The sequence below is a fragment of the Alosa alosa genome, chromosome 15 (genome assembly GCF_017589495.1).
Source record: "Alosa alosa isolate M-15738 ecotype Scorff River chromosome 15, AALO_Geno_1.1, whole genome shotgun sequence".
NCBI lineage: Eukaryota > Metazoa > Chordata > Actinopteri > Clupeiformes > Clupeidae > Alosa > Alosa alosa.
Genome location: NC_063203.1, coordinates 29,060,704 through 29,084,913, shown reverse-complemented (window position 1 = coordinate 29,084,913; position 24,210 = coordinate 29,060,704). Strand labels below are relative to the sequence as shown.

The following is a 24,210-nucleotide window of genomic DNA, read 5'->3' as shown; positions in this document are numbered from 1 at the left end:
CAGGTGCAACCGTGGGCTTAACAGCTGTGGTGCATATCATGAAAATAGACTACCTGGCACTGACAGTAGGCCTAGCCTAGTCTATCATGAGCTTGGGCTTCTCGCTGTTAGAAGATGCTGAGATGTGGAGCTCAGACTAGACTGAAAGACACTGGGGGCGAAGCAAAAACACATTGTCACTGTCAATGGCAAAATATAGCCTAAAACCAATCGTGGACTTGCTTTTAATTTGACATTTAGTAGACCATCAACAGAGCAGAAAACCTACTACCCATTAATATATGTTATTATTTTGCAGACTACCCACATCCCTGCTTCAGCGCAAGGTATAGTCAGAGAGACCGTTTACCCTGGTTTACTCCTATAAAAATGTATCTGGCACAATATGAGACACCTATCGCAAAATCCAGGGGTCCACTTGTACCAGGAAGTGTAAATTACGTCATCACTTCGCACCGCCCATGTGTACATGCTGGGGAAACGTGTAACCACGCTGTCACATCGGACTGTTTAAATACCGTGAGAAACTGTTTAAGTTGTTTTTACTTTATTATTTAATTTGCCTTGATATATAGTTATCACTCCGAGCCAACTTAAATTACATCACTGTAACCTTTACTGTTGCCAAGAAGCAAGTATAAAGAAGAGAATCGTAGGAACGTCAGTTAGCTCGTTTGCTAATGTTAGCTACCAAATGTTTATCAGCTAAGATGGTAACTGTTAAGGATATGTATGTAGACTTAAGATTTGGTAACGTTAGTTAATATTACCCTAATGTTAATGCTGTTACTTCCTGACAGGTCGCTGACCACCATGGAGTACGTTCAAGCTCCAGCTACTTCTAGTCAGGGGAACATGTAAGTTGAAGTTCTGCTTGTCACACGATTTGATGCCCTTGTAACCAACTACTTACTGTGATTTGTCTGTGTTTGTGTAATTGTGTGCACCTTGGGTTCACAGCTGTTATCGCTGTGTTTCCTTAGTGAAGTATCTTTGTAAGGTTTTATGTACGAGACCCCTTGCCGAGCTTTGTAATGATGACTAGACGAACTGGCAATAGCATGTTTTAATGAATGACATTGCTACAAATCAACGTTATCGTAAACAGAAGGAGTTGTCGAAATTGACTGTTTCACGTGTGTGACAGTATTCACAAGGAGATTGGTCACCATGATTCACTCTGGTGGATGCAAAAGATACACAAACATTGCAGTCTTGAAGAAGCTTAGCTTAAAGTAGCATAAAGTAGCATACGGAGTGCTCAGGGATGTGCATTGATGAATGTATCAATATGATTTTATGGTGTTCAATCTGGTTTTCTTACACAGCCTAGCCTTCACTGTAAAGTGTTAAATGTGTTTATGTTTACATAAAGCCTATCTAGTGGCATTGCTTTGCATTTTTATATTGAAGATGGCCATTGCCTCCGCTGTGGGTTTCTGTTGAAGACAGTTAAAAAAAAATCTATATCTTGAATATGTCTTGTCGTTTAATTTTGTGTTATTTTCCAGCCTCTGCTGCACGTGTGGCATCCCCATCCCCCCCAACCCTGCTAACATGTGTGTGTCCTGCCTGAGGACGCAAGTGGACATCTCTGAAGGCATCCCCAAGCAAGTCACAGTGCACTTCTGCAAACAGTGTGAAAGGTAGGCTCCTGTTTTACACATGTACGTCATTCATTGACACTTCATCTCTTTCTTTTAGTGCATCTCTGTCATGGAGCTAAATAAGGGCAGCCGTGGCCTACTGGTTAGCGCTTCAGACTTGTTATCGGAGGGTTGCCGGTTCGAACCCCGACCAGTAGGCACGGCTGAAGTGCCCTTGAGCAAGGCACCTAACCACTGCTCCCTGAGCGCCGCTGTTGTTGCAGGCAGCTCACTGCACCGGGATTAGTGTGTGCTTCACCTCACTGTGTGTTCACTGTGTGTTCACTGTGTGCTGAGTGTGTTTCACTAATTCACAGATTGGGATAAATGCAGAGACCAAATTTCCCTCACGGGATCAAAAGAGTATATATACTTATACTTACATGTTTCCCTGTTTCCCTGTGCTGTCTGACAGGTACTTGCAGCCCCCAACAACATGGATGCAGTGTGCTTTGGAGTCCAGAGAATTACTCGCCCTCTGCCTCAAGAAGCTCAAGGCATCCATGACCAAAGTACGTACACACATTCACTTTTTACAACTAAAGTACGTACACACATTCACTTGAGTTTTTTTTCCCCCAAAGTCAGCCACCATCCCCATACATTATACATTTCCACTGAGCAGTGTTGTCTCTTGATAAGGAGCCCACAGTCTTGATTGGATCTTGTTAAACAGCTACAGTTCACAAACAAGACTTGATGACACACAGTCCAGACCATCTGTTTAGGCCACATTGGTATCAATAGCCAAGATAGTGCAACTAACGTTTATATCAGATCTCATGATTAATGCTAAATATCCATTCACACTGTACAGGTCGACATGACTTCCAAGTCAGTTTTGGTATTAGTTATTATTTAGTATTTTCGTATATAGTATGAAGTAGCATTAATTAGTATGAAGTGTTAGTATTTTAGTGTAATATTTCCTAGTGTTGCCAGTCTGGTCCTTATCCTCCCTCCCATGCTGCTATCTCCATTAGGTGCGATTGATTGATGCCGGCTTCCTGTGGACTGAACCCCACTCCAAAAGGATTAAGCTGAAGCTGACCATTCAGAAAGAGGTACGCACAGAACATTACAAAACAAAACAAAACAACAGGCAGTAAGGTTGGTGGACCATGGTGATATTCCTTTGAGGGCAGCCGTGGCCTACTGGTTAGGGCTTCAGGCTTGTAACCGAAGGATTGCCGGTTCGATCCCCGACCCAGTAGGAAAAATGTGGGCGGGGGAAGTGGTTGAGCACTGCTGTCCCATGCCCACATCCACGGCTGAAGTGCCCTTGAGCAAGGCACCTAACCCCTCACTGCTCCCCCCGAAAGTTGCTGTAGCAGGCAGCTCACTGCTCCAGGTTAGTGTGTGCTTCACCTCACTGTGAGTTCACTGTGTGCTGAGTGTTTCACTAATTCACGGATTGGGATAAATGCAGAGACCAATAGAGTGTATATATACTTATACTTATATAGGGATCAAAAGAGTATATATACTTACATACATACTATTATGCCTCTAACGCGTTTCTTAATCTTGGTTCATAGTGATGCTTTGTAGCTGTTATTTTCACCCATTATTGAAGCCTGATGTTGAAAACTTTATTTTTGCACTGAATTGGAATACTCATGAGTCACTTGCGAAAAAAGTCCATATTTGTAAATACATTCTTGAGAATCAAGAAGCATTTCCACTGTTTTGATTTTGCCCTGTATACTAGCCAAGGTATACTACAGGGTGAAACCAAAACAGTGGAAATGCTTCTTGACACTTGGCTTGCCTCACTGTTGAAATGAGTAGTGATCAATCTGACTGTGTAGAAATCTATAGGAGGTAATAGGGCTGCACAATTAATCGATTTTTAATCGAAATCGTAGTTGGAACCAGTGCAATTACCTGATTGCTAAGGCTGCAATTAATCATGCAGCTTGCAGCTCTGTCCCAATAATTAATCTTGTCACATCTATTTTTATATTCATTTAATCTTCCTTGTGTGACAGACTGTGAAGCTCACCTAGCAGAAGTACTGCGCTTTTCATGCACTAGGCATGGCCCAACCTAAAACGAAATTTGGAATATTGAACTGAACCTTGACATTTTTTAAAAAGTAGATCACAAATCAAATTGCAATTGTAATATATGTCAGAAAAAACACAATTAGATATTTTCCCCGATGTGTGTGTGGTGCAGCCCTAGTCAAACTAAGCTGACTGGACTTGTGCAGCTCTGGTCAAGCTAAACTGAGCTGCCTGTGTGTGTGTGTTGTGCAGCTCTGGTCAAGCTAAACTGAGCTGCCTGTGTGTGTGTGTTGTGCAGCTCTGGTCAAACTAAGCTGAGCGGCCTGTGTGTGTGCATGCGTGCAGGTGATGAATGGAGCCATCCTGCAGCAGGTGTTCGTGGTGGAGTTTGTGATTCAGTTCCAGATGTGCAGCGACTGCCACCGCGTGGAGGCCAAGGACTTCTGGAAGGCCGTGGTGCAGGTCCGACAGAAGGTGAGTGGACGGAGAGGACCGAGCACGAGGCCTTTTAAAGAGGAAGTGTGTGTTTGATTTATGTCTGCATCTGTAGGTGTTCAGTGTTTCCCACAGAATTGAATTCTATTTGTGGTGGTAGGTTTGCAGAATTAACTTGAATGCAACAGTTTTTAACAAATTAGAGCAGTGTGGTTATGATGCTAACCAGATTTAAGCACAATTTAGTACAACCTGGAAAATCATTGTGTGGTGGTCAATGTTATTGTGGTGGGCTGCCACAAATAAGGCAATGTATGGGAAACACTGGTGTTGCTTATGGGTGAAGGAAACATGTAAACTTCCTAAAGCCCGTGTCTGGAAAACCTCCATGCTCTGTATGGATGGTTAGGGGTTGGAGGTGTTGCTTACGGCCTGTGCATTGCAAGCAGTTCATAGCACTTCTACTGACACCACTAGCTGTTTGAGGACAAACTGAACTCACCAAGCAGTGACTGGTAGATTAGACTCTTGCCGTATTCTGTCGGCAAAACAGCAAAAACGTCCTTGCAAAGGAAAGATTTGAGCGCCGTCTTCTGTTACTCTTTTAGAGAAAAGTCAAGCCATCAAGGACTGCCATCAAGGACTGCCATCAAGGACTGCCATCAAGGACTGCCATCAAGGACTGCCATCAAGGACTGCCATCAAGGACTGCCATCAAGGACTGCCATCAAGGACTGCCATCAAGGACTGCCATCAAGGACTGCCATCAAGGACTGCCATCAAGGACTGCCATCAAGGACTGCCATCAAGGACTGCCATCAAGGACTGCCATCAAGGACTGCCATCAAGGACTGCCATCAAGGACTGCCATCAAGGACTGCCATCAAGGACTGCCATCAAGGACTGCCATCAAGGACTGCCATCAAGGACTGCCATCAAGGACTGCCATCAAGGACTGCCATCAAGGACTGCCATCAAGGACTGCCATCAAGGACTGCCATCAAGGACTGCCATCAAGGACTGCCATCAAGGACTGCCATCAAGGACTGCCATCAAGGACTGCCATCAAGGACTGCCATCAAGGACTGCCATCAAGGACTGCCATCAAGGACTGCCATCAAGGACTGCCATCAAGGACTGCCATCAAGGACTGCCATCAAGGACTGCCATCAAGGACTGCCATCAAGGACTGCCATCAAGGACTGCCATCAAGGACTGCCATCAAGGACTGCCATCAAGGACTGCCATCAAGGACTGCCATCAAGGACTGCCATCAAGGACTGCCATCAAGGACTGCCATCAAGGACTGCCATCAAGGACTGCCATCAAGGACTGCCATCAAGGACTGCCATCAAGGACTGCCATCAAGGACTGCCATCAAGGACTGCCATCAAGGACTGCCATCAAGGACTGCCATCAAGGACTGCCATCAAGGACTGCCATCAAGGACTGCCATCAAGGACTGCCATCAAGGACTGCCATCAAGGACTGCCATCAAGGACTGCCATCAAGGACTGCCATCAAGGACTGCCATCAAGGACTGCCATCAAGGACTGCCATCAAGGACTGCCATCAAGGACTGCCATCAAGGACTGCCATCAAGGACTGCCATCAAGGACTGCCATCAAGGACTGCCATCAAGGACTGCCATCAAGGACTGCCATCAAGGACTGCCATCAAGGACTGCCATCAAGGACTGCCATCAAGGACTGCCATCAAGGACTGCCATCAAGGACTGCCATCAAGGACTGCCATCAAGGACTGCCATCAAGGACTGCCATCAAGGACTGCCATCAAGGACTGCCATCAAGGACTGCCATCAAGGACTGCCATCAAGGACTGCCATCAAGGACTGCCATCAAGGACTGCCATCAAGGACTGCCATCAAGGACTGCCATCAAGGACTGCCATCAAGGACTGCCATCAAGGACTGCCATCAAGGACTGCCATCAAGGACTGCCATCAAGGACTGCCATCAAGGACTGCCATCAAGGACTGCCATCAAGGACTGCCATCAAGGACTGCCATCAAGGACTGCCATCAAGGACTGCCATCAAGGACTGCCATCAAGGACTGCCATCAAGGACTGCCATCAAGGACTGCCATCAAGGACTGCCATCAAGGACTGCCATCAAGGACTGCCATCAAGGACTGCCATCAAGGACTGCCATCAAGGACTGCCATCAAGGACTGCCATCAAGGACTGCCATCAAGGACTGCCATCAAGGACTGCCATCAAGGACTGCCATCAAGGACTGCCATCAAGGACTGCCATCAAGGACTGCCATCAAGGACTGCCATCAAGGACTGCCATCAAGGACTGCCATCAAGGACTGCCATCAAGGACTGCCATCAAGGACTGCCATCAAGGACTGCCATCAAGGACTGCCATCAAGGACTGCCATCAAGGACTGCCATCAAGGACTGCCATCAAGGACTGCCATCAAGGACTGCCATCAAGGACTGCCATCAAGGACTGCCATCAAGGACTGCCATCAAGGACTGCCATCAAGGACTGCCATCAAGGACTGCCATCAAGGACTGCCATCAAGGACTGCCATCAAGGACTGCCATCAAGGACTGCCATCAAGGACTGCCATCAAGGACTGCCATCAAGGACTGCCATCAAGGACTGCCATCAAGGACTGCCATCAAGGACTGCCATCAAGGACTGCCATCAAGGACTGCCATCAAGGACTGCCATCAAGGACTGCCATCAAGGACTGCCATCAAGGACTGCCATCAAGGACTGCCATCAAGGACTGCCATCAAGGACTGCCATCAAGGACTGCCATCAAGGACTGCCATCAAGGACTGCCATCAAGGACTGCCATCAAGGACTGCCATCAAGGACTGCCATCAAGGACTGCCATCAAGGACTGCCATCAAGGACTGCCATCAAGGACTGCCATCAAGGACTGCCATCAAGGACTGCCATCAAGGACTGCCATCAAGGACTGCCATCAAGGACTGCCATCAAGGACTGCCATCAAGGACTGCCATCAAGGACTGCCATCAAGGACTGCCATCAAGGACTGCCATCAAGGACTGCCATCAAGGACTGCCATCAAGGACTGCCATCAAGGACTGCCATCAAGGACTGCCATCAAGGACTGCCATCAAGGACTGCCATCAAGGACTGCCATCAAGGACTGCCATCAAGGACTGCCATCAAGGACTGCCATCAAGGACTGCCATCAAGGACTGCCATCAAGGACTGCCATCAAGGACTGCCATCAAGGACTGCCATCAAGGACTGCCATCAAGGACTGCCATCAAGGACTGCCATCAAGGACTGCCATCAAGGACTGCCATCAAGGACTGCCATCAAGGACTGCCATCAAGGACTGCCATCAAGGACTGCCATCAAGGACTGCCATCAAGGACTGCCATCAAGGACTGCCATCAAGGACTGCCATCAAGGACTGCCATCAAGGACTGCCATCAAGGACTGCCATCAAGGACTGCCATCAAGGACTGCCATCAAGGACTGCCATCAAGGACTGCCATCAAGGACTGCCATCAAGGACTGCCATCAAGGACTGCCATCAAGGACTGCCATCAAGGACTGCCATCAAGGACTGCCATCAAGGACTGCCATCAAGGACTGCCATCAAGGACTGCCATCAAGGACTGCCATCAAGGACTGCCATCAAGGACTGCCATCAAGGACTGCCATCAAGGACTGCCATCAAGGACTGCCATCAAGGACTGCCATCAAGGACTGCCATCAAGGACTGCCATCAAGGACTGCCATCAAGGACTGCCATCAAGGACTGCCATCAAGGACTGCCATCAAGGACTGCCATCAAGGACTGCCATCAAGGACTGCCATCAAGGACTGCCATCAAGGACTGCCATCAAGGACTGCCATCAAGGACTGCCATCAAGGACTGCCATCAAGGACTGCCATCAAGGACTGCCATCAAGGACTGCCATCAAGGACTGCCATCAAGGACTGCCATCAAGGACTGCCATCAAGGACTGCCATCAAGGACTGCCATCAAGGACTGCCATCAAGGACTGCCATCAAGGACTGCCATCAAGGACTGCCATCAAGGACTGCCATCAAGGACTGCCATCAAGGACTGCCATCAAGGACTGCCATCAAGGACTGCCATTCTAGTTATGGGAAGCATATGTGTGAATTCCCATTGAGTTGTGTAAATAATGTTGTAATGGTAAATGAGAATGGAATGAGGTTGAGTTGAGTTGAGATGCCTCTGTGTGTGTGTGTGTGTGTGTGTGTGTGTGTGTGTGTGTGTGTGTGTGCTCCTCAATGGCAGACTGTGCACAAGAAGACCTTCTACTACCTGGAGCAGATGATCCTAAAGCACAATCTGCATCAGAACACCTTACGCATCAAGGAGATCCACGGTAAGAGGCTGGCCTTAGCCACTGTTTTTACATTTGATGTTTATGGTATTAAACAGACGCTTTTGCCCAAAGCAACTTACAATGACGCCATCAAACATTGCATTAACATTAAAATGAACAGTTTATTGTAAAATCAAATATCCTAAATACCTATATTATATACTTAATAGAATGTAACAGAATAATAGTAAATAACCATAAACTACTTCACCACTAGTTCAAAAAAAGGAAAATTCCACACTTGCAAAATCTTTTTAATCATGTGTTTGATCTGAAAGACTGCAGCTTCTGTGGTGTGCTTGTCTGAAGTTTTGTGAGCTTGTTATTCTTAGTGTCTCCCTTAAATCTTACAGCAATTAGGCAAACCCTCCCTCTATACAGCTTTTGATGGATATTTATGAATATGGAGACACAGCCCATGGTTGAAAAATCAGGAGGAAGGGTCTATTTACAATGGTGCACTTAAATAGAAATAGATGAGGATGGTAGTTGTAGAATAGATCTAGAATAGATGTAGATGTAGAATAGATCAAAAGATTACAAACTGCAGTCTCCCTTCCCTGGATAACATCTATGCCAGCAGATGTAGGAGCTGTGCCTCCAACATCATGAGAGATCCCTCTCACCCAGCACACAACCTGTTAACCCCTTCCCCTCCCCCAAGAGCTGTGTAGCCTTAGCGCTAGGACCAAAAGGCTAAAGCACAGTTTCTACCCGGTGGTGAGGCTTGTGAACTCAAGGACTGCCATCAAGGACTGCCATCCCTTTTCCCTATAACTGTATGCGCTTTATGGACTGCTGATGCCCTGAAATGCTTGCTGCTTTGACTGTTTTGATTGATTTTGCTTTTCTTACCCTATTTATGCCATATTTAACCTTTTAGTATTTTTAATCATAGGCTAGTAAATTACTGCCACTGCTGGCCCTGAGAGTGAATTTTGCTCTTGTATGTCTAACATGCTGAATGACAATAAACTGAACTGAACTGATGTGCAACATGCAGGATGCTGCTTCTGTGTATATGTGTTCATGCTCATCTGCGCTCGTCTCCTTTAGAGGGGCTGGATTTCTACTTCGGCACCAAGCAGCATGGTCAGAAGATGGTGGACTTCCTGCAGTGCACCGTCCCCTGCAGGTAAGGACCTCAGAGGCTCAAAGAACTTAGGAATGACATGTTCATGAAAGTGGTTTTAGTGCTCCAGAGGCCCTGTTGCCCTTGGTTACCAAATTGTTACAAGTGGCAACCAGATTTGGTTGGCTTTGGCAACCAAAACCTCATGTCTGGTTGCCAAGCTGGCAAAGCTGGCAACCACTTTTAAAAGTTTACGTTGAGACCTGAGAGGGTGCACTTTTGTGCTATAAGTATTATTGATGGGGGAACTTATGGGCAATATGTACATTATAGGGATTGACAAGGGACTAAATCTCCTCTCTCCTGTTCGTCTCGTAGGACAAAGGCATCCCAGCGCCTGATCTCTCATGATGTGCACACAAATGAATACAACTACAAAAGCGCATTCTCTGTGGAGATTGTGCCTGTCTGCAAGGTACTCCCCACAAAACCACGCCCTTCCTCATGTCCCTACTCATAGTGACGCCGTGTGAAATTCAGTCTGGTTTTTAGAGTTGAATTTTTCCTCCTCCATGACCGTTAAAGGAACCGTATGTAAGAAATGTATTTCAATTAATCATAAAATGGCCCTGATATGTCACTAGACATTAAGAAATCATGTTCATTTCAAATACTTACATCACTGACAACAGTAGTCCGGCCAGGATATTGCCATTTAAAAAGTGTAAGTTGCAGCTTACACTGATGTTGATGTTGTGTTTTGTCATGTAATGTTGTGTTTTGGCCTGATGCGCCACCCTCCACCTATCTACTAATCACAAAGTCAGTAGTGTTTTGGCATCCAGTGGGGTATACTACGAAGCACGTTAGACATATCTAGGCTATGTAGACATATCGAGACTTGACAAAGCCTTGACTCAGGGGTATACGTTAAGTGATACTACGATAGCAGTTATGTGATATATTTGTCAAACTAGGCTTTCAGCTCAGATCTGTCGCGGCGTTCACCGGTGTTGGGATGGCGTTGGCCAATCGTGAAACATGCAGGCGCCTGAAGACCGCCTCTATTTAAAACAATTACTTCGCATTCATGGCGATAGCTTAGTCTACACTGCGGTCATTTTTTGTGTCTAACCTATAACATCAAATAAATCAACTGTCATCAGTTGTTGTATGGAATGCACGTCCATAGTGGGATATTTACACGCACAGCACTATTAAAAGCATTGAGATCCAAAATGTTAGTAAGAGGCGCTCCATCTGTAAGATATATGACAGAATCCTACGTGAGAACCGTTTTAAGACAATTAATTGGTCAGTGGGCGGTAGATTACACGATTTGAGCTATAACTTAGCACATAACCTCCTCCCGACCAGGTTTGGTTGACCGCATAAGATACCATGGTGATATAGCGACACTAAAACAGATCCATTTTCGTGTCACAGCATAGCCTGGCTTTGAGCGCAACATACCTCGCTAACCCACTAATCGAGATTCGTAGTACACTCCACAGGTTGGCAACCTCGAGTCAGGGGGGAGGGGGAGGGCATACACCGCTCTACAGTAATTTGAAAGTGATTGCAGTACCAGTTTTGGCCACAATCTTACATATGGTTCCTTTAAATATGAATAGAATATTGACCGTGAGGGCGGAATAAGCTACTGACCCATGGCATGCGCCTGCTGAGCTGTGGGTTTGGCAGGCACAGTTTTTAGTCTGGTGATTAGATATTACCGTATGACACTCTTGTATTCTCCTCTTCTACAATTCAACCTTGATGGTTCGCCTCTGGAGAATCAAGTTAGCGGTTCCTGTGTAGAATCTTTAGATTTGATTTTGACTAATTGACTAGACTAATTTAGTCAGTGCTACATGGAGGACACTCCTTTCATATATGTAGAGGGTTCTTTAAAACAGCTGGCCATGACTGGCATATGGTCATCATCTTCATCAGAGCGCTCTTAAGGGGTGTTGTAAGACACAGAACACGCACGTCTCTAGGAGTGTTATTTGTGTTGAGTGCATCATGGCTTCACGGTGTCCTTGTTGGCCCAAATCTGCTCTATTTATGGCTCTTGACATGCACGGTGGTGGTCAGATAAGGTCCAGCTGGATACCTGCCCTACCCTGACTTCAACTCTATTATTGTTGTTGTTGACAACGTTGTTGTTGTTGTTATTTCCAGGACAACGTGGTGTGCCTGTCCCCGCGTCTGGCACAGAGCTTGGGCAACATGAGCCAGGTGTGTGTGTGCACCCGCGTCACCAGCACCATCCACCTCATCAGCCCCAGCACGCTACAGAGTGAGTACACACTGCCCCCTACTGCCCCTAAGTACCTCTAACTGCCCCCTACTGCCCCTAACCGCCCCCTCCTGCCCTGTACTGCTGCTAAACTGCCCCTAACCCCCCTAATTGCCCCTAACTGCCCCCTACTGCCCCCAGAGTGCTGAGAGCAGAGCAGAGTGCTGACTGCTGAGATTCCTCTCCTATCTTCAGTGGGACTGTCTGAGCACACTGAACGAGGCCAACGCTCCCCCTCACTCTCCCTTTCTCTCTCTCTCTCTCTCTCCTTCTCCCACTCCCTTCTCTCTCTCCTTCTCCCACTCCCTTTCTCTCTCTCTCTCACTCTCTCTCTCTCTCCTTCTCCCACTCCCTTTCTCTCTCTCTCTCTCTCCCACTCCCTTTCTCTCTCTCTCTCCCACTCTCCCTTTCTTTCTCTCTCCCTCTCTCTCCCTCTCTCTTCCTCTCCCACTCTCCCTCTCTCTCCCTCTCCCCCTCTCTCCCTCTCCCACGCTGTAGAAAGTGTCAGCTTCGCTCGCTACTGAGAGCTACAGAGGTGTGATCATGAGTTGAGTGCTAGCGTCACCCGTGGCTTTGCCTTAAAGTATTTGTTCAATACCAGTCAACTTTACATTTAAAGGAGAATTCGGTGTGATATTGACCTAAAGTGTATTGAAACATGATACCGAGAGTGTGAGCGTTATGTCTCATAGTCCATCTCGGCTTGTCCCTGCACTCCAAAATCTGGCTAGTTAGCCGATGCTACCAACAGCTTTTTCAATAGTGGTGCTTGACATCGGGCTAACCATGCAAATAAATCACTGTTTTACACCCATTTCACGAGGCTCAATGTATCTCCACACTTCATTGGTAGACTTCCGAGGGCCCTGACATTTAAAAGCGAGACATTGAGAACTTTGAAAAAGCACTGGTGGTTTTACTTACAAGGCGATTTATACAGACAGTATCTTCACGAAGTTTAGTGTTTGCAGCCATCTTGAATTTAGTCCGCGATAAATTAGAACGGCGGTAAGAATGAACTGGTATGATAAGGGATCAGATTCCAAAAATAATTCGGTGGAAATGCATGGATTCCAGTTTCTTCCAGTAGCAGCAACTGGAATCCATGCATTTCCACTGAATTATTTTTGAATCTGATCCTTATCATAGCTGTTCATTCTTACCCGTTGCTTTCAAATTTATCGTGACTAAATTTAAGATGGCTGCAAACGCCAAACCATTGAAGATACTGTCTGTATAAAATCGTCTTATAAGTAAACTACCAGTGCTTTTTCAAAGTTCTCAATGTCTCGCTTTTAAATGTCAGGGCCCTCGAAGTCTACCAATGAAGTGTGGAGATACATTGAGCCTAAGTAAATGGGTGTAAAACAGTGATTTATTTGCATGGCTAGCCCGATGCGAGAAGCACCACTATTGAAAAGCTGTTGGTAGCATCGGGCTAACTAGCGTAGATTTTGGAGTGCAGGGAGAAGCCGAGATGGGCTATGAGACATCGCTCACACTCGGTATCATGTTTCAATACACTTTAGGTCAATATCACACCGGAATTCTCCTTTAATGTTAAAGTGAGAAATGGAAGATGGAAAAGCCAGGATGGGAGATATAAATTACACACACACCAGTACACCAGCACGTGTGTCAGTTATCTGTTGTCAGAGGATGAGTAATGATCATGTCCTTCCTCTGCTCGTGAAGAGTGCAGGGTGGTGGTGCAGTAATCAGCAGCCATCTTTCACCACAAATGTACACTGTTTGGAAAAGCCATTTGCCACCTTAACTATACGCTGCAGAGGAGTGAGGTGAACACAGGTGTTTAGTTTGTCTGTGGATTCTGACAGATGTTGACGTCCGTGTGGTATGTTGATGTAATGTAAGAATCGCCGGAGCGTCTGGCCACAGAACACATCAGGCATGTCTGTAGCCACAGAACACATCAGGCATGTCTGTAGCCTGTAGCCACAGAACACATCAGGCATGTCTGTAGCCTGTAGCCACAGAACACATCAGGCATGTCTGTAGCCACAGAACACATCAGGCATGTCTGTAGCCACAGAACACATCAGGCATGTCTGTAGCCTGTAGCCACAGAACACATCAGGCATGTCTGTAGCCACTGAAGAGTTAAACACATCAGGCATGTCTGTAGTCTGTAGCCACTGAAGAGTTAAACACATCAGGCATGTCTGTAAATCTCAATTTTTGTCTCCTCTTCTCCTTTTTCTGGAATCCATGTGTTTTTACTCCCTCCATCCTTTCCCCCTCTTTTCTCCCTGACCTGCAGCTCGTCCTGGGCTCAGGTCTGCTCAGCATGTGTGCATCTGGAGTCCGCCATGCATACCAGCGCTCACATGGCCCACGCACGCACGCACACACACACACATGCACACACGCACACATGCACACACATGCACACACACACACGCGCCTTGCCGCGACACACCACGAACATACACATGCACACACACACAACTGTGCCGGCTACTTCTGTTTTCCTTCTGATTCCCTCTCCTGATTGCGCGGTGCCAAACAAACATGTTTTTCAGACGTGGCTCCAGTGAGACGGCCGACATTGCAGCTCACACGTTTCCACTTGTTTGTTTTTTATTTATTTATTTTATTTATTTAAAGTATGTTTCTTGGAGCCTTTTGCCATCACTTGGCTAGGGCAGGGAACAGAGGCAGGAAGTGAGTGGGAGAGAGAGGTGGGGTGGGATCGGGAAATAACCGCAGGTCTGATTGGAACCTGGGTCCCTGTGGGCGTACATGGGTCCATTGTTCCGCTTGCCGATCCAAATGCGGGTTACTTTGTCCCAGCACTGATAAACAAGAGGGAAACCAAATTGTTGAGGGATTTTGAACTTGTGTGTAGATAGGCTCAGAGTTTGCTTTGAAGATGTCCTCCATTGTTAACATTTGTTTTTTGTTCTGTGTTTTTTGTCGTTTTCTGTTGCAGTTGCTGAAGTGGATGCTAACACGTACTGGCGCTACCCCTTTAACAGCCTGTGCAACCCCAAACAGCTGGAGGAGTTTATCGTCATGGAGATGGATATCATTAGAGACCAGAAACTGGGGGCGGGAGCAGGCCTCACATCCAATAAGGTGAGAGGAATAAAGAGCAGGGGGGCGGGAGCAGGCCTCACATCCGATAGGGTGAGAGGATGGATGGCTATGATTCAACACGACAGACCATGTCTAGTGGGATGGCTAGTTTTCATGTCTTGAGGCTTTTGTGACTGATGGGGGTCAGATGTTATTTCCTGATGAGGAGGTTGACCTGTAAACACCTCCCTGCTTCTGATTGCTTTTCTTTGTAATCAGACAGTTGGGTCTGTTTTTCATTTGAAAACATTCTTGTGGGATTCCATGAGGCCTCACTCAGCATCTTGGAAAAGCTGAACAGAATGGAACGTCGCCTCTGTTCGCTTCAGCCACATTTGTGTCCTTGCTGTGTTTTTAGTCTTCTAGGAAGGGTTGTCACGTACAGCAGTCATTAATCCTAAACTGTGTGTGTGTGTGTGTGTGTGTGTGTGTGTGTGTGTGTGTGTGTGTGTGTGTGTGTGTGTGTGTGTGTGTGTGTGTGTGTGTGTGTGTGTGTGTGTGTGTGTGTGTGATTTGACAGCATGTTCTGGCTGAGGTGTGGGTGCAGAAAGTGTCTGAGATGAACACCAGCCAGCAGTACTTCTGCCGCACCTATATGGGACACCTGCTCAACATTGGAGACCTGGTGTTGGGGTAAGAGAAGTGTGTGTGTGTGTGGGGGGGGGGGGTTGATGGGGTAAGAGACTGTGTGTGTGTGGGGGTGGGGGGTTGATGGGGTAAGAGACTGTGTGTGTGTGTGTGTGTGTGGGGTGGGGTGATTGGGTAAGAGACTGTGTGTGTGTGGGGGGTGATGGGGTAAGAGACTGTGTGTGTGGGGTGGGTGGGGGTTGATTGGGTAAGAGAAGTGTGTGTGTGTGTGTGGGGGGGGGGGTGGGGTGGAGCTGATGGGGTAAGATACTGTGTGTGTGGGGTGGGGGTGATGCTAAGAGACTGTGTGGCTGCTAGGACTCATAGTAAGACATTAGTGCTTTTAGGTTTCACAGGACATTTTAACTGTTTTTCATTCAGCAATATGAATCTAGTGTTGTTGCTCACTATTGTTAATTTTCTTGCACTCGCCACTGTTTGTATGTAACGTTGGTTTATTGCCATTCTTCTCCTAATAGTTTTGATTTTGCAAATTCCAACGTCAATGATGAGCACCTGAACAAGATGAACCCCCAACATGTCCCTGATGTGGTAAGCTCCTCTCCTCAGACTCTCCTGGCGTAGCTGAGCTGGGTTTCCAATCATTCCACCTGCCATTGTAATAGCAGCTCATCAACAGTGGTATTGCATCCCACTCTTCATACTGTTGTCTTACGTTGAACTTGAAATGAAAACACGTAAAGACGTAGGTCTCCATCCATAGCTTCATGCGATAGATTCAGACTGGTGACTGAGTGCAGAAAATGGTCTAATTTAAATGTCATTAAATACAAGAGTAGGAGCAGACTTTGCTCCAGCACTCTGACAAACTGCAGAGACTGATTGAAGCTGTGACTTAGTAAAAGAATAGGAGCAGGCTCCACTCAGTCTATTTAGTTTGTCAGAGTGCTTGTGCGAAGCTGTGCTTTTTGCTGATGTGCAAACCAGGCAACGATAGTCTCCTACCTTTTTTGATATCGCTCCACCTTTGCTTAGTATGTGGATAAAGACTCCTGTCTGGTCCATGTAGAACTGCTTAAGAGGTGTGTGTGTGTGTTTGTGTGTGTGTGTCTAGGTTCTCGTCAAAAAGAGCTACGACCGCATGAAGAGGGTGAAGCGCAGGAACTGGAAGTTGAAGGAGCTGGAAAGAGACAGAGAAGGCATGGCCTCGGATGACGAGAGGTGAGGATGGAGTGTGTGTGTGTGTGAGGATGGAGCGACTGTGTGTGTGTGTGTGAGAGGACAGAGAGAGAGAAGGTATACCGGTGTATATTTTCGTTATGATACGAATTTTTAATATACCGCCATACCGGTGTATTTGATTACACAACATTTGGAACACTGCGCTGCACGACAGTGTTTCAGACGGGACTTTTTTACGCACGCACGCACGGAGGGTAAACACTAAGCACCCTTAAGGCTTACTTTCTCCTTAGGTAAGGGGTTTATTTAAGGGTGTTGCACAGAATACCTTAAATTGTTTCTTTAGTTAAGGAAAAACGCATTAAGGGATACTGCATTGAAAGGGATTTACCGTCACGAAAATTCTGTTAAGTTTGTTCAACAGCTGTAACTAGCTGGCTAGTAGGCGATGTTGTTATTTAGCAACCCACCGAACACAGTGAAGTTCAATGATCTTATCATTAATCTCACCTTAAGAATATTTGCTGAAATTATTCAGGTAGCAAGTAAAGCGTGTTATAGACATGCACTGAGCAATACTAGCTGGCTAGGTAGAAATTATCCTGACTGTCATCAGTGCACCAAAACAAACTTTTTTGTAATGTTTTGCCTAGTGAACCGAAGCTCATGGCAGACTAACAAGACATCTACAATTGTATCATTTTATTTTCAAAGTATAATTATTGCAAGTTGCACTACTTTTTGTATTGGTTTTACACAAGATGTTTGAAATTTGGGCAGTAAAAGTTCTGTATTTTGACTGCAATTGTCTTTGCATTCGGATTCCTCACTTCATTAGAATCATGAGTGGGTCTTTGTAAACAGCATCAATTTCTGGGGCCATGCAAACCTGCATTACCACTAGTGTGGAGTTATTCTACATCATGACAGTAAAATAGACCATCCTTAGTCAATCTACTGCAGCAATTCCTCTCTCAACCTGTAGAAAATGCTGAACATCTGATTATGCATGGAAAAAAAATACCGTCATATACTGTGAAACCGTTAGAATTTTGAAAAATACCGTGATATACATTTTTGGTCATAGCGCCCAGCACTAGCCTTGGATGACTAGAGGTGAGGATGGAGCGACTGTGTGTGTGTGTGTGAGAGAACAGAGACAGAAAGGGCGTGGCCTCGGATGACGAGGTAAGAATGGACAGGGACATGTAGATATCCAAATTAGTCCAAAGTGTGTGCGTGTGGTAGCTACGATACCTATGAATGAAGTTACGAATGAAAGTGTGAGTTAGTTGTGCAGTTCAAGGAGCAGATGTGTGTCTCCCTCTCCTACTCCAGGCAATACGAGGACTTCCTGGAGGATCTGGAGGAGGACGAAGCTCTGAGGAAGAACGTCAACATCTTCAGAGGTGAGTGGAATCATGGGAAACCAAAGAGGATTTCGGTTGAATCCAAAACTAAATACAGTGCCAGAGAATAACTATGTAATGAATGACTTGTGAATAACTCTATGGTAGTTATTCACTATATACATATACACACACATACTACAAATAATGATAAAAAAAAAATAAATAAATATATATATATATATATATAAATAAATAAATGTATGTATATAACTATGGTAGTTATTCACTATACAGTGCACTATGTAGTGAGTAAGTGAATGTTATGAACGCCAAGTCACCTGCGTTTCCCCCTACTATACCTGTGCAGCTAATTCACCTGCGTTTTCCCCTACCTGTGCAGTCAAGTTTATAGTAGAAAAAATAACCAAAGCATTTGTAATAGGAACTTTTTTTTTTTTTTTTTTTTTTTTGAGACACTCAAATGTTCAGAGGTAGGGCAGAGATATTTTGCTGTGACAAATCTCTTCAGACAACATAGAAGTAACTCCTTCAGAACTTATGTAGAGTTTCATCAGAGTTTTATTTGTAACAGAAGGTGAATTCAAGCATAGCCAAAGTTTAGATCATCTCTCTCTTAACTGAATCCAACTTGATCATTCATCCACTTCATGTGTACCAGTTATAATCACTTCACCTCTGAATGCAGTATTGGTCACCAATATTGAATTAGTCAGCCATTATACAAATAAACCCAGATTGACTGAAGTCTGTAGAGATGAATATATTCTTGGGCTGCTCGATAATGGCACTAGTAAATCATTATTATTATGTTGTGTAATATTGAGATCACGATTATTAAACACGATTACTTGGTGATTTTGGAACTCATTCACTTTCAAAACGTTTTACTTTTAAATTGAATTTTAAATATGATCCAACAGAAAAACATACATTTTAAAAAGATAACACACGCAACGCAATTAGCATTGTTATGAAACTGAATGTAGCAAAATAATTGCACAGCCCTAGTATATTCTGTATAGAGATGGAGCTGACATGGGGAACTCTTTGTGTTGCAGACGCAAACAAGATCCCAGTGGAGAGCGACACGGATGACGACGGCGCTCCGAGGATCTCTCTGGCCGAAATGCTGGAGGAGCTGACCCTGAACGATGCCACAGGTGGAGAGGGCGCCGACATGATGACCGAGTGAAAATGCCTGCCGTAGCGCCTATCGGCAATCGATTACTCTGGCCTGGCCTGATCTCTCTGACTTTTGGACCACTCCTGGCAGCCCAGGACTTGCAGGCCTATCATAAAATTCTGTGTGGAGTGGTTGTTATGCTAACATAATGCAGCGACACATGGTTGGCTCCTGTGCATTCAATATACATCCATTCAAAGGATGTTCAAATATAACAATCTCATTGCCTGATGTCAGGCAAAACACTAGCAGAGTTGGTGTGTGAGTGCTTTGCTGAATAACCATTTTGACAAATCACACAATAAAATATGATAATCTCTATTAGTGTTCGTCTAGTAATTTTTCACTTTGTAAATTGAAGTCTATATTTTCCAGTGAGCAAATCATCCATTTTAGAGTCACACACACACACACACGCGTAAATGATCCCAGACCAGACCAGCCCTTCCTTGTGGAGCTTCCTCCAGGACTCGCTGACTGGGGGAGCCCGGGCGGCACAGATTGGTAAAAGTGCTCCTGCAGACTGCCTGCGTGTCAGTTGCGTGGCGTTTACCACCCCAGATACGTGTCTGACGCTGCGCTGCGGCGGCCCCTCTGCCTATTAAAACATCTCTTCACTTTGTCTTTTGAATGCAAACGCTTCCAACACACTTGCGTGTCACGTGGAAAATAGGCGTCGGTCCTATTTCTAGCATGCACGCGTTTTCGCAGAAGCCATAATTATGCCATCTCGCCGCACTCAGCGCCGGCCATAGACCGTAAAAAGCGTCGGCTCGGCCCTGGCCCCCACACTCTTTTCGCCACGATTGCGCGGACGCACACACTTCAAAGGTGAGAGCCCTGACATTGTGGTGTCCGATCAACCTGCCCAACATTAGTAAAACTACTGCAGAATACATGAAGGTGTAAATTACTTTTAATTTAATAAAGCACGTTGGTGGGCCACAGTTTGTTTTAAACTATGCTATGTGAAAGTAATGCAATCACGCATATCCTACAAGTGTTGCAATTATGACAAACTTTAAAAACCCACAACGGCGTAGACCACTTGCGTAGGATACGGCGTATTTCCTTCCTAGAGTTTACGTATTACGTATGTATGTTACGCCTACGGCGTAAGTACTACGCAGAAGCATAAATCGGCCTGGTCCGCCATTTTCGAATACAATTGAACAAACATGCACGATATCGAAGAGAGGTTAGTTGAAGAAATCCGTAAATATGAACATTTATACGACTCTTCTTCGCCAGATTACAAAGACTCGCAGATGGTAGCTGATGCATGGTGCGAGATCTCGGAAATCGTCGGCTTGAGCGTCACGGAATGTACAAAGAGATGGAAGAACTTAAGGGACAAGTACGTTCGCCTCCGAAAAAGACACGCAACGAACGGGGACATAGGCAGGAAAAAAGTGCCGGCGTTTTATTTGTGTCTCTCCTGGCTGGCACCCTATGTAAAGCACCGGGACATAGAGTCAAATTGCGACGACGACAACGAGGTAATTACAAAATGTTGTTTTGCTATATTTATGCTAGTTATAGGAGCTAGCAAGCCATGGCAAAGTTGCAGACGCCGTACACGGATTTCCGCAAACATGCCTCTATGGAACACAAGCCGAGATATGGCTTGCTCGTGAAACACACATGAAACACAATAACCACCCGACAATACAAGCTCGTTATATGCTCTTTCCGTTTCCATAGCTCTGCCGATCCGAGTCGCTCAGGCTACCTGTAGGCTGTGTGTGTAATTACAAAGACTAACGTAAACTTTTCCCATCACCAGCACTCCCTGCCGTCCCCGCCCATCAACCCATCTCACCTGTCCCCCAAATCGAAGATGGTACAGAAAAGGAAAAGAAAAGAGCTGGACGACCGGGGGATTCAGAGACAGGTTGCCCAGTTAGAGGAGCGCAGAATGGAACTGCAACAGAAACTTATACAGGACAACGATGAGCCCTCCAGGTTTGGGCAATCTGTAGCAGACATGCTGCGGAGGATTCCCGAGGAGCACCGGGCACAGGCAATGTTTGATGTCCACAAACTATTGTTTGAGAGGCAGCAGCAGAACAAATAAAATTGCATGTAAAACATTTTTTAAATGTTTTGTCACTTTGCTTTTTATTACCCACAACATTCTGGGCATATACAGTAATTCAGAGTTTTACAGCGTTGCACTTCGTAGCCTAGGTTACTGTGCACAAATTACCGCATATGACAACTTGATTTTGTAACAGAACTTTAACATCAATGCAGGCTTACAACTACTTCCGATTTTGAACCAGTATAACTTCCTAACCAAGTTGACCAAGGCACGCAGTTGTCCTGCCATGGCAAGCGCCCATGGGATGACAGAAAGAACGCCATCAGATCGTTTCTGATACCAATGGCAGTCTTGGTGGGCCGAGACCTTGAAAGGTATTCAGGGTCTAGTGGTTCCAAAAGATTCGTGTCCTCGGCTACGATTCCTCGCCAATCACCTGGCTGAGGCGACCCAGTAGTGTCCGAGTCTGCAAAATCCTCAGGGATGTACTTGCTCACAGGTGTGCTAACTTCATCATTGTAGGCAAGGAAGTTATGTAGCGCGATACACGCTTTAACCACGTTCACTGCTTTGTCAGGCAGAAATTCTAGTGGTCGACCGAGGATTCTCCACCGCGCGACCAAAATGCCAAATGTGTTGTCGATCACCTGGTAGGCTCTGGAGTGGCGGTAGTTGTAGATCTGCTTTTCCCTAGACAGCCTTGTCCCTACATGTCAGAAAGGGCATCAATGATAAACCATCGGTTACTTATGTGACTACCTGGGAACATGGGACACTATGCTAAATACACAACATAGGCTACTTTTTATTGAAATGTGCTCTCTGTGACGGGCCTACCTTGAATGGGACCCATGAGGTTGTCATGTAGGGGGAACGCAGCATTACCAACGACTACATGCGGGATTCTGACTTCTGTTCCTTGAAGATTGGCTGGTGGGGGCAGGTTCAGTTTGTGCTCAAGCAGCCTGGAACCTAAACGGCTGTCACTGAAAATGCCCCCATCACTTTCCCGTTCGTGTTCCCCTATATCCACCATGGTAAAGCGATATCTGGCATCACACATAGCCATCAGGACAAAATTGCTGTTCCCGATGCGCTGTGGTGCCTTGATATTCACGTGTTTCCCATCTATGCTACCGGCACAATTCGGAAAATTCCATATTCGCCAAAAATCAGCTGCAATGCCTTTCCATTGTGCAGCTGAAGGACAGGGAAGAAATTCTGGCTGTAGTGCTTTCCATAAAGCTTTACAGACCTCCGAAACTATGAAGGACAGGGTGCTTGCAGCCAGTTTGTAGCTTGCTGCTACAGCATGTTGACTTCCACCTGAAGCTAAAACGCGAAGCGTGATTGCCAGTCTCTGAGTAATGTCTATTGGCATACTGTGCGTTGATTGATGTGAGATATATGGTTGCAGGCGACGAACCAAATCGTCGAACCTAAATGCAGACATCCGAAAATACTTGAAATGCATTTCTTCGTCCATGTCTCTCAGTGACCGGACAACCACAGAAAATTCACCCTCTTCCGGTCTCAGTCGGTTCTGTGGTTGTACACACCATCTGCGACGTCTTTTCTCTTTTTTGCGTTGCAGTAATTTCAGTAAGAGTAGCTGTTCTTCAACATTTAATAGCTCCAACTCCAACATATGCCGCTCCGTTTCAGTTGCCATCGTTTGAAATGCACGAAGAAGAAACACAAGTTCAAAACAGTGTCAAAGACACGCCACCGCCAGCTAGTGTTTTGGCATAGTATTTTAGGTCGACGTAGATACACGGCCACATCAGCTCCTTCTCCGACGACTAGAGAGCTACTCACAACGACGTAAGCCCCTTGCGTAGGCTACGCAAGCCTACTGAGTACAAATAGAAATCCCACTTCTGTTGTCCAGCAGGGGGCGCTGGGCATTAAGACAACTCCGAGCCATGGCTGTCCTTTTTGTAATTACACAGGTAGGGTAGCCTGTGTTGTGGGAGCAGCTGTAAGTTCCTGCTATCAAACAGATCTGTTCTGATTATTATTAACCATTGTGTTTGAGTAACTATGTTTGCAACTAAAGAAATCTCTGAAGTGATATCTATGCATACAGATACACCTGTACTGCAAGCAAAAGGCCACACCGGTGTAAGAAATGTCTCTGGCTGACACAATAGTGTTACAGTTATGAGTTAGTGGGCAATTCCATGACAAATTACATTTTTTGTAACATCCAATCCAACCAACGGCAATAAAATGTGATGGTATGGTATGATGTGAATGATTACATGAAATTTGAGCATTTGCTATTTTTGGCTAAAGAATGCACAAAAAATGAATGTTATCATTCACATCATACAAATGCCAAGGCTTTTCCCTGGCGTTATGGATGTGACGAAAAGTCCATTTTCCGTGGAATTGCCCTAGTGTGCCTGATTGTGCACCACTACATTTGATAGTCTCCTAGTCATGAGCGGATTCAGAGCATGTCGGAGTCAGGGATGGATTACTGCACAGGGCCTACCGGGCCCAGGGGCCCTGAAGCCCAAGCCTTTGCATGGAATCATTGCCTCAATATCAACAAATCAGAATGTAGGCTATGAATCTGACTGAAATTAGTATTGGCCATCCCCAAAATGCACCAGAAGACAGGAAATCACATCATACAAATTAAAACATTTCTGGGGGAGGACCCCCAAACCCCCCTTACCACATATGTGGCAATTAGTGGGGGGCCCTTGATACAACTGGGCCCAGGGGCCCGAAAGTTCATAATCCGTCCATGGTCGGAGTGTCCTCCATCTTAACTCTGAGGTGTGGGGAGGTCTCACAGGTACGTCGAGGGAGTTTTAAAAGGGTGAACAAGGACAAGGCAGGAAAGTGTGTAGTGGTGGCTCGTCTTTGCCAAGAAACTGCTCACT

The 24,210-nt window shown here is 45.8% G+C and overlaps 3 protein-coding genes across 4 annotated transcripts; 2 read left to right on the top strand and 1 right to left on the bottom strand.

Moving 5' to 3' along the window:
• The first annotated feature begins 415 nt into the window (after window positions 1-415).
• Window positions 416-19,590, top strand: nmd3 (NMD3 ribosome export adaptor). 2 transcript variants are annotated; one of them, XM_048265250.1, is made up of 16 exons: window positions 416-519; window positions 801-857; window positions 1,512-1,646; window positions 2,062-2,158; window positions 2,630-2,710; window positions 4,001-4,129; window positions 8,377-8,467; window positions 9,524-9,602; window positions 9,918-10,014; window positions 11,727-11,844; window positions 14,798-14,943; window positions 15,464-15,576; window positions 16,050-16,122; window positions 16,646-16,752; window positions 18,052-18,122; window positions 19,145-19,590. In XM_048265250.1, the coding sequence occupies exons 2-16, from the start codon at window positions 814-816 to the stop codon at window positions 19,276-19,278; spliced, it is 1,515 nt and encodes a 504-aa protein (XP_048121207.1). In that variant the 5' UTR covers window positions 416-519; window positions 801-813; the 3' UTR covers window positions 19,279-19,590. The 2 variants fall into 2 exon arrangements, with proteins under 2 accessions (XP_048121207.1, XP_048121208.1); XM_048265251.1 differs by lacking the exon at window positions 416-519 and adding an exon at window positions 611-713.
• Window positions 19,591-20,411: 821 nt separating this feature from the next.
• LOC125308698 lies at window positions 20,412-21,371 on the top strand. Its single transcript, XM_048265266.1, has 2 exons — window positions 20,412-20,768; window positions 21,056-21,371. Exons 1-2 carry the CDS (start codon window positions 20,448-20,450, stop codon window positions 21,344-21,346), a joined length of 612 nt encoding a protein of 203 aa, XP_048121223.1. The 5' UTR covers window positions 20,412-20,447; the 3' UTR covers window positions 21,347-21,371.
• Window positions 21,359-23,104, bottom strand: LOC125308686 (putative nuclease HARBI1). The gene is made up of 2 exons (XM_048265252.1): window positions 22,151-23,104; window positions 21,359-22,019 (listed from the first exon to the last, which is right to left on the bottom strand). The coding sequence occupies exons 1-2, from the start codon at window positions 22,983-22,985 to the stop codon at window positions 21,517-21,519; spliced, it is 1,338 nt and encodes a 445-aa protein (XP_048121209.1). The 5' UTR covers window positions 22,986-23,104; the 3' UTR covers window positions 21,359-21,516.
• Window positions 23,105-24,210: the final 1,106 nt, after the last annotated feature.